Below are 10,951 nucleotides of genomic sequence, written 5' to 3'. Positions count from 1 at the left end.
TGTTTTATGCTAATTTGGAGTTAAGCTAACATTTTAGCGATATGCTAACATTTTTGTCTAATTTGTTTTCTACTTGAGTTTTTAGGTTAATTTAGAGTTTAGCTTTTATTTTAGCAACATGCTAATGTTTCTGAGTGATTTAACTTACTGAGGAATTATATGCTTGTTTGGAGTTCAGCTAGTAATTAGGCAACGAGCTAGCTTTTTCGCTAATTTGGCCTCTACTAAAAGGTAAAAACGTTTTTAAAAATCCCATTTTGAGAAATACTAGTTTATTTTTATATTTTTGCTTTTGTCCGTGCTAAAAAATAGACGTAATACATATTTATTAAAAAAAAAAAGATGCAAATCCAAATTTCCTAAAGGCTAAAGTAAGATTATCCAGCTCCTTCTAGGTTTTGATCTGTAGGAAACAATCCCAAATGGCTCTTTTTCTGGTCTGGGTGGTCTTTTGGGCATGAGATGGACTAGTTTGCTCGTGGAACCGCTTCTTTTTCGGTCTGGTTTCGTCTCCAGTTGACCGTCTGACAGAGGAAAAGCAGAACCACCGACTGAACACTGAATATGGATTAATTCTTGATTTTTTTAGATCAAACAAAACATTTATTAAACTATGACATACATTTTTGAGATCTTAATTAATTTTTTACTCTTAACTTAAATAACACAAGCAGTGGGTTGCATGGTGGTGTAGTGGTTAGCACTCTTGTCTCACAGCAAGAGGGCCTCGGTTTGAACTCCAGAGGGACTTTTCTGTGTGGAGTTTCCTTGTTTTCCTCGTGCAAGTGTTGATTTTCTTGAGGTGCTTCTGCTTTCTCCCACAGTCCAAGAACATGCTTCATGAATCTAATTTGTCCATTGGTGTGTATGTCATATTGTGTGTGGTTTGTGGCCCTACGACTGACTGTTTTCCTGTTCAGGGTGTACTCCGCCTGCACCAAACAGTGACTAGGATAGGCTCCAGCAACCCCATGACCCCAAAAGGGGGCAACTGAGGCTCCCAGACGGCTCTAAAATGAGGCTAAAACATGCCATTTTATATAGTAAAAATATATTTCTACTAGGGAAGTAACTCCCAGCGAACATTTCAATGTTTACTTTACATTTTTATAGAGAATTACATCCTATTAAATTTTACTCTATAAGCTGTTAATTTCACAATAATCATTGTAACATGTTCTTTTTACAGAAAAAATAGACATAAATATAGATTAGATATGGATTTATTATACACTAAATAAAATAGAATAATATGTTTTAATTTTTTAGGGTTTTTTTTGCATCAGCTGCCCTGTCACTGTTAACAATGCAGACAATGCAACTGATTATTCAGATTTAATTAAAAGAAAAACTCAAAGCATTTACTTTGTTGAAAAGTGGATGTCTGCAGGTAATTGCAGCGATTAGCCAAAAGTAGAAGAATTATTCATGAGAATTTCCACCTTTAGGTTTGGTCTGTGAAGTTCTCAAGTGCACACGCTTAAGTAAGTTTAATTATCCGGTTTTTATGGTAGAAAAGGTCATTAGCTGCATTAAAAAGAATTTTCTAGCAAAAACTTCACAATCACTTAGTTTCCAAACTTTAAATTACTGCAACATTTGACTATTTATTTAAGCAAGCTTTTTGAGTAAAATATAAGAAGTCAATATAATAAACTTCTTTTAACTGTCAGAGAATAAAACTCGAAAACCTTCTTAAATTTTTGTTGTCCAGATCTTCTTGTAGTTTTTCACAACATGCTCTACTTTTTCTTAGACTGGATTTTTGTGATGAAATTAAATAGGCTTAAATAAAAGTTTAATAAATACAAACATGTTTAAAAACACACTTTTTCTTCACTTTTTTGTTTGCACATTCACTTTTTCACGTTTTAATGAAATTCAATCAACAATACATTATAAGATCGCAAAGAGACAACAGAAAATGAATAAAATAGTGTGATTTTTGGCATATTGTCCCACATTAATTAACCTGGTGTGTCATCAAAGCCATTTTCAAAGACAAATCATAGTGAATTTTAATTTCAATAGATAATGGAAAACATTTACAGAGAATTCAATGTCAGTCAAGGAAGGCATTCCATTAAACTAATCTCCCATTTGCTGAAAAACATTGTATATGTTGTTTGGATCAAGTTAATCCCACCCCTGAACCTGTTTAACAAAAGCACGCAATGTTTGCTAACAGCGGAGCTCCTGGGCATCATCAGACCATAAAACAGATTCGTTTATCTGCCGTAATGGAGTCTTTGGCTGCAGAAGAACGCATTTCCCATCACTAAAGAAAGTGTCCAGCACAAAGCCTGATGAAACCAATCAGACGCAGCAGCAACACCGCTGACAGGAGAGCCGAACGCCATCGATTGTCTTGTTAAAAGTGGCGTGTGGAAAAAGGTGGGGTACATTAGGCAGTTGTTGAAGCTAAAGTGAGATGACTCGAGGAGAATTCTTGTGTGGCAGGTCTGGTTTCTATTGATTAACTATCAAAAATTGTTCAATAACACATAACCAGGGGATCTGAGCTGATACGCAAGCAGCAGCTGCAGGAATAATTCTTGCTTTGTTATTCCCATGTTAGTCTAATTCAGCATGAAGCGGTTTTAGTCTCTGCAGAGCTCAGATCTGGGTAGATTTGACATCTAGTGTAAACATCTCAGCCAAAAGAACACAAGTTAGGATCTTGTTTGCTAATAGAAGGAGGTCTGAGAGAAAATAAAAAGAACAGAGGCACAAAAGGTAGCATACAAGAAAGAGCTAACTATGTGATCCAAAAACTCATACAGTGCAAAGATGACTTGTTTTAATTAGAGTTTTTTTTTTTAAAGGGTAACCAAACCCCAAATCAACTTTTTTTGACGGTTTACCTCCATAAATGTGACTTTAAAAGTGCTGACTGATGGTCCTTGACGTATTTTTGACAATTTGAAATAAACGTGTTTAATTCTAAAAATAATGGTCTAAAACTGTCTTGTGCTGCCCCCTACAGGTTAACACGGGGTATTACAGTTTAATTTAGCGATTGGTCAAACCATTTAACCCTTTAACACCAGGGAAATCTCCGGCTACAGCAAAATAACACACATGCTTCGAATTACACAATTAATTCCAGTGGATTCTGAAACAGAAAAAAAGGAATTTCAGTGCAAATAATTCAAATTTCAACATGTTCAATGGACGTGTTTTGTAGGCAGAGCCCAAATAGTGTCTTAAAAATGTAGTGATGGAGGAACATGTGTTTTGAATGCATTTCCATAGACGTTTTATTGGAGATAGTCGCTTAAACGCAAGTTTCCGATGGCCGTGTGATTGTAGCTTCAGAGCTAGCCTTCAATTAACCCTTTAACACCGGAGCTCCAGTGTTTGTGTTCTTTGATTTGCTGTAACTTTTTAACTGTTACCACGATCCACGTAACTCCAGTAGATTTTGAAGGAGAAAAGTCATTGTGTTTGTGACTGTCACTACAAAATTAACTACAAATCCCATCATGCAGTGCATCGATTCTAAATTTTTGGGCAAAAATAGCTTTGATAGCATTAAAAAGACAGACATGATGAAGGCAGTAAAACAGCTGTGTTTTTTGAATTACAAATACACAAACAATAAATAATTTGTTTATGAATGTATAGAAGTTTTTGTGAAGTTTTTTGCTGTTGGTGTTGCACAAAATTAGGAAGACACCAAATATTTATGGAATAATCTCAAGTGCCGAGTTATTTGGTTTAGTTTTGAGTGTTATATAAACATCTAAAAAATATAGTCACAATGCAAAGTTATGTTTTAAAAGTTTAAAAGTTTTAACAATTTTTTTTTTCTGTGTTCAATAACTGTTAGTACTTAAGGTGTGTTTTGGATTTTCTGTGCAATTGAGTCTGACACCCCGGCTTTAGACGCCCATTCATCCTCAGAGTCTGCTGAATCAATTTTGGACTCACAAGGCTCCCATAGCCAATCCAGCTGCTGATGGGTGAAGGCTGGGTATAGTCTGTTCCAGGGTCACACACGTTCACAACTAGGCCGATGCAGAGATACCAATTAACCTATGAAGGATGTTTATGGACTGTGGGAGGAAGTGGGAGTGCTCAAAGAAAACCCCCGCATGCACGAGGAGTACGTGCAACCTCCACGGAGAAAGGTCCCATCCAGGAATCAAACCGTGGCCTTCTCGCTGTGAGGCGAGAGCGCTAACCACTACTACTGCATCTTTGCATCAACCGGCTTTAAAAGGTTTCATTTCAGGCAGAACTAACAGAGCCAGGGGCTGTTAATGCTAAAGCAAACAAATATTTTCTACGATTAAGATTCAGCATAAGAACAATGAGAAAAATAGAGGAACAATCTCAGTTGGATCCAGATTCCCTCGTCTTCATCGAACACCAGCTGTTTGAAAATAACCAAACCTCCTCTTCCTGCCTTCACACCTTGCAGGCACTCTTGGAGATTCTGCCAAGTGAGCATTTGGCAATTGATTCTTCCTGGAAAGAATGATGGGATGACAAGCGAAGACTCCATTCATGAGGGGTTTCTCAGCGTTTTGGCCACAGTGCTTTGAGGTGGAACTGTACTTCAAGTTTTTTTTTTTTTTTTTTGCATTACTCAACACAAGTATGACTCTTAAATAATTCAGTGATACACCAGATCAAATGCCAAAAGATAGAAGTTGGCATTTTGTTTAAAGTGCACAAATTTAATTTGCACAACCAATTACTTTACCACACTCTAGAGGAGTTTTGCCAATGTTTTTTTATCTTTTTTTTTTTTTTGCAAATATGTTTCAGTTATGCAGATTGTTCTCTGTTACTGACTGCTACCGAGCCAGCAAAGCCAAGTGGCCCCATATGGTTTAAAAGTGGGAGTAAAATGTGGACCCCAATTGGGTTTGTACACAGTTTCTGTGGTGGCCCAACCTGCGTTTGCCACATTAGCTCAAGTGGACACTCAGTGGGTGGGCTCGCTATGCTATCCAGCCGCCTGGTGGACAGTGGAGCTCGGTAGATCAAGACAGAGGAGCACGCTAGCTCATTAGAGGGGAGTTTGCTAGCTTGCTTCAAAGAAGCTCACTAGCATGCTACGCAGAAATCACTAGCTTGCAACAGAAAAGCTCACTAGCATCCTACAGAGGAGCTAGCTAGCAAGCAACAGAAGAGCTCACTAGCATCCTACAGAGGAGCTCACTGGCATGTTACAGGGGGGCTCAACCGGCATGCTTCAGTGGAGCTCACTAGCATGCTGCAGAGGACCTCGATAGCATGCTACAGTGGAGCTGGCTAGCTTGTTACAATGGAGCTCAGTAGCTTGCTAAAGAGGAGCTTAATAGCATGCTGCAACCGAGCTCACTAGCTTGCTACAGCGGGGCTTGCTAGCACGCTACGCCATCCTCCAGGCAGCTAGTGTAGCAAGTTAACCAACTGAATCCCTACTTAAGTCAATGTGGACAAACCCAATCGGGACCCACATTTTCTGCCCACTTTAAATCATATGAGGCCTACTTGCTGGCTGGGTATAATAATGTGAATGTATCTTTTTCTGTTAATAAAGGCCCGTCTTATCTCTTGCTCACCTTAAATAACCAGAAACTAAATAATAAAAAAAAAAGAGTTTTACAAAATAGATGAGAAAAATATGAACAGCAAATCAGAAAACCAAAGGTTATGAATGTGACAACATAATGCATTTTTCACAAAATCAAGTAATTAAAAAATAACAAGCTTCAAAATAAAACAGGATATTGAGATGTGAAATAAAGACTACATGTGTAAAACTCTGCATCTGCAATGCATCAGAGCCCCTTTGCTGCCGTTTTCATCACATGCATCAGATTAGAAACATCAGTTTAACCACTGAAGGGGAAAATATTGCAGTTAGCTCTTGAAAAGTTACAAGAACGTGCATTTTCCAGTACATCAGCCTCACTATTATCTCCACGTACCTTTGGGTGACGCCGCAAGGTTTACTGTCTTCCTGTTGAACAACCAGCCGCATTTACGTGCTCACCATTGCAAGACACAGCTGCTCTACAAGCTGTTCCAGAAACTGGGAAGGAAGGCTGCCTCCCAGCCTGGGATTGTGGGTGTTTATGTGTGTGCACACAAACGGGTTATTGCTCGTCAGCTCATTCGGGGTGGGCGTCTTGTTGGGGGTCCATGCTTCATTTGTGATGTTTCTGTTGTCACCAGTAACATGGTAAACATGTAAACATGACTGCAAACAGATGCTAAAAATCGTAATAAAAATCTGTTGCTTGTCTGCTTACTTTAGGTGTATTATCATATGAATCAGCCTTACAGAAAATATTTGAAATTATGAATTGTCTATATTAATATATTACTTTTTTGTAGTAAAAGATTGTGTTACAGACAATAAAAATGCTTAATCGAGATGGAAGAGTATTTACATTTGGTCTAGAGCCTGATCTAACTTCAGTTTAATAGCTTACTTCCTCACAACAGAGGGTTAAAATAATAGTCAGAGCAAGATTTTTAATGCATTATTTAAAACAAAACTTAATTGAAGTTGTATTAAAGATCTTCTTTGTTTCTTATTGGTAGGATGGATCATATGCATGTCCGTAATTCATTTATAATTGCTGAAAACATGATAAATAGCTTTTTCTTTTTGTTCTGACCTGACCAGAGATGTTAACAAGTTCCAGTTTGCAATTCTCAAGTCTTTAGCCTTACCTTAAAGTCAGGTCACAAGTCTTAAAATATTTAGCACAATAACATTTTTATTTTATAAAGTACTTTTAAAGAAATTTTGTGGAAACAGAAACAGGAAGTTGGCGTTTCTCCATTGTCAATGTAAAAGATTTGTAAAGAGAGCTTTTATTTTTTAAAACTCGACAAAATAAAATACAGAAAATTGTTCACAAGTCTTAGACATTGGGTCTAGTCTCAAGTGTCTCAATCTAAAGTCTCAATTTAAAGTTCCCAATTTTAAACCTAGCTTTATTACCCTAGAACACTTTTGCTATAAAAAGTTACACCATCACTTTTGCCTTTAAATAAACATGAAGACAAAATTTTAAGCAGTTCACTTTTTGGTAAACTTTATTTATTTATGCAGCTTTCATTTACATTTAAGGCAGGTGAACCTCAATGATTGTAGGATTTATATTAAAACAATCTATCAAGTGACTACATCTTCATATTTTCCAGATAATACCAGATTTTTCTAAAAAAAAAACCATTTAATCTATGAATAAATTGTTGCATTTCCTAAATAGATGGTAAACTTTTAAAACCTTGTTAAAATTTCTCAATTTTCAAGGTACATAAGCAAGATATACATTTGATAGAACAGGCGGGGAGAGAGCACAAAGCAAGATAAGACTCACACAGCACCCTGTTGCTAATATTGGTTCACCCCAGCTATCATGTGTGAATTTTCTCACTTCGTGGGCAGATATAATCTGATTTATTGTATACAGGATATTATGTTTACATGCAGCAACACCACGATGAAATACTTGAGTTTCAGAAATATTAACAGGATATTGATGTGTAGAAAAGGCTGTTGTGTCACAGCTGAACAAACCCTAGGCACTGCATGCATCGGTGCACTTGCATTGATAAAACTGCTCCTGAAAGTCATTTTGAGGAGGGCAATGAGCCTGCAGAAGACAGAACGGGTTCCAGTTCAGGTGGAACTTCAAGTCCAACTCTCTTGAAAGTCTGAGAAGCAGCGGTTTTAAAAGTCTCCAAGATGAGTGCTAATAAAAGAAACCTTCCAGGAGAGGTCATCTTCATCTTTCAAATTACAAACCGAAGTGTACTGGTGCATTCACACTGAATGCGGCAGGCGCGTCAAATTTGCGTCTCCCGCCTCTCTTTTGATGTCTGTCAAATTTACTGCTCAATGGCTTGACGCGCCTGCCGGAGAAACAGCTGAAGGGCGGTTTTAAACGTTACTACTGTCTGTCTGTATAAATATATATATATACTGTATATATATATACATATACATATATAGGTATAAATGTGTGTGTATGTAAATATATATATATATATATATATATATATATACATACATACATGTGTATATATAGGCCTATTAATCCGATAAAATATTAATTTTTTTATTGTCTTGATGAAAATGAGAAAAACATCATAAGCCCATAAAGCTAGAGCGGTCCCGTGCGCTACAACAGCACTCGGGGCGGCCCTCCACGCTGTCGGGCACCTAACTGCCGGCAGGCAACCAGAGCGGGCTCCGCCGCCCACAGACCTGCAGCCTTAGCAGTAGACCTCACTAGATCTGCCAGGCACCTTGACAGCAGCGACAGCTCTTAGCTCTGCTAGAGCCTGGGGAGCGGAGCTCACTAGCTTGCTAAGCTATCCACCTGCCGGCTGGCTAGCGTAGCCGTCCATCCAGCTCTATGAGCTCTGTGGCAGGCTAACGATCTAACCAGGGGGCATCCCTCCTTCGCACAACAGTAAATGGGACAGTTTGCGGGAACTTAGCGGCCCCCGTGAGTTAAGAAAATGGATGGAAGATCATGACCAAAATCCTTAGGCAAGGCAAGGCAAGGCACGTTTATTTGTATAGCACATTTCATGTACAGAGACAATTCAAAGTGTGGCTTTGAATCGAGTGGCTATCCTTGATGTTTATTCCTACTCTTTGATCTAGTCACTGAAAACTTCACATACCCAAAGCTGAGTCCCTGATTGGTTGATGGCGCCGAAATCGTGCCGTTGCAGATCGCGTCTTCACATTGACTTAACATAGAAACTTGAAGCCTCCGCCGCGCTGTCCATGTTCACTGTGAATGCACCATTACAGGCATCAAAGGTTATCTACTGTTTTTGACCAGCAGTTATTTTTAAAGGTAGATGTGCCAGATAAAGCACCTGGACGCTGATACCTTCAATACTCGCCTCCATTTGGAAGAAGTGCCCCCCCCCCCCAAAAAGACAAAAACTATATCTAATTCTTGAGCCGCACCTTCGTCTTAAACAGAGTGAACATGGAGGGATGAGTTAAAGAAACAGAGGAGGAAAAGATGCGGCGCGGAAAGAGGACGTAGCTGTTAGAGACAAAGGAAAAGAAAGCAGGAAGCTGGAGGGAAATCGAGTGAGAAACAGAGAGATGGGCTTTGGGAGCTGAACATTATTTAGTCTAAATGAGGTCAGGACCTTGAGATACTCGTTGAATCTTAAATGTAGTTTCTCACAAATTCAACTGGCTGTGCATGCGTGTGTGTAGTCAATAGAATACCAGCCAGGTCAATGTCATTTTCACCAACACTTAAAGCCTGATTTGAGCACTAAAGCTTCTTTTTTCAGTCTAACGCTGGTTTATAAAAACATGTGTGTACCTTTCCCTGCATCGCCTTTTCCTTCCACGTCTCTGCCTCCCTTTGCCTCTTCTATATCACAAGGGGGTAATAAGGTCACTTAAATGTCGACCTTACATCGACTATGCTTTCCTGCATCTTTGCACCAATCGGCCAACTCCTATTGGTTTCCTTGGAAACTGACAGCCAATGGGAGATAAGATCAAGGAGCAAAGGTGTTCTGCTAGTCTGTCACAGTCAAAAACGCCAAACATATACATGTGTTTCTTCTTGGTAAATGTTGGAGCATGCAGAGTTTAAGACTAATAAAGCTGTTTTTTTTTGTATTACAAAAATTGTGTTATGCTTACTCAAAACGTGACTCTTCAGCTTAACTTTAAAAATAATGACTGAAGTAGAAAATCCTGTTTGACGTTCATCCTCTTTGTATTTGGAAAAAAACCTGTTCTGCTCATGAACGCTGTAAGTCTGCCGCACTAAGACTTATCTTAACCCGCTTTGTTTTTCCTCTTTGTGTGCAGTTGGCGGGGTTTATCTACGCCTGTTATGTGGTCAAGCTCATTTCAGAAGAAGAGGATAGCTGTAAGTACACATTAAAGATAATTCTTTAAAAAAAAGCTTGCAATTTAAAAAATGAAGTCAGAAATAACTGTTTTTTTCAGGTCAGAGGCATGCGGTTAGAATCCGTGATGTTTTCTTTTTTTTCAATTTATTCTGTTAGTTTATTTAAAAGTATTTTTTGTCAGTTTTTGTTCTTTCTGTATCAGCAATATTCTCTCATTTGGTATGTTGTGTTTCCCAGAACTAATTTACTATTTTTACTGACTTTTAACTTCCCTGTCTTATTGACTTCGCCCTTCATTTTTTTTTCTTCTTGATTGTTCACACCTGCCCTCAGTTAATTACCACACCTGCAGCTTGTTGTCTTATTGCCTCTGTTTATTTTACAGATTCTCTATTTTATTTGCCTTTGTTCTGTTTCTTGAGTTGCCAAATTTAAGCATTTTTAATTGAGTTCTGTTGTTTTAAGGAGTCATTTTAAATGAGAATAATACACTTTCCAGTTACATATATATATATATTTATATATATATATTAGGGGTGTAACAGATCACAAAACTCACAGTTCGGATCATGTCATGGTTTTAGGGCAGGGGTCTCAAACTCAAATCAGCCGGGGGCCGCTGGAGGCGGAATCTAGTTGAGGCCGGGCCGCATCAGGATTTTCATAAGAAAATCGCTGAGAAAACATTCCAATGTTCTTAAATATCTTTATTTTTAACACAAAATAATGAATAAATAATGAACGACATGTATAGATCTTTGTCTGTGTTGATTTATATATATATAAAAAAATAAGTTTTTAAATAGTTTATATTGAAGATTAAACTTAAGATATATTGCTAGGGGGTAGGATTAAAAAAAGTTTTTTAAACTTTTTCCTATTCCATTTCAAACTACATAATAGAGGTGCAATGTATTTATTTATAATTTATATAGAATTTTCTGTTGTTGTTTTCTTGATTTTTTACCATGTACATTAAAAGATGAATAAAAAAAACAAATAATTTGTACTAAATAAATAAAATAATAATAATGACCAAACAACAGATACAGACAACTGAAGAAACCACATATTGACTGACTGACTAGAG

General features: G+C 37.7%; 1 protein-coding gene across 4 annotated transcripts in view; it reads left to right on the top strand.

The window, feature by feature from the left end:
• The window catches only part of nkain2 (sodium/potassium transporting ATPase interacting 2), a 100,810-nt gene that overhangs the window by 75,620 nt on the left and 14,239 nt on the right, over window positions 1-10,951 (top strand). For all 4 annotated transcript variants that reach the window (XM_024291409.2, XM_024291408.2, XM_024291407.2 and 1 more), the window contains one exon: window positions 9,818-9,878. In XM_024291409.2, coding sequence (XP_024147177.1) covers window positions 9,818-9,878 — 61 coding nt within the window. The remainder of the gene's footprint in view (window positions 1-9,817; window positions 9,879-10,951) is intronic.

The sequence above is a fragment of the Oryzias melastigma genome, linkage group LG24 (genome assembly GCF_002922805.2).
Source record: "Oryzias melastigma strain HK-1 linkage group LG24, ASM292280v2, whole genome shotgun sequence".
NCBI lineage: Eukaryota > Metazoa > Chordata > Actinopteri > Beloniformes > Adrianichthyidae > Oryzias > Oryzias melastigma.
Note: the sequence above shows the minus strand (reverse complement) of the source record. Positions and strands in the feature narration are given on the sequence as shown.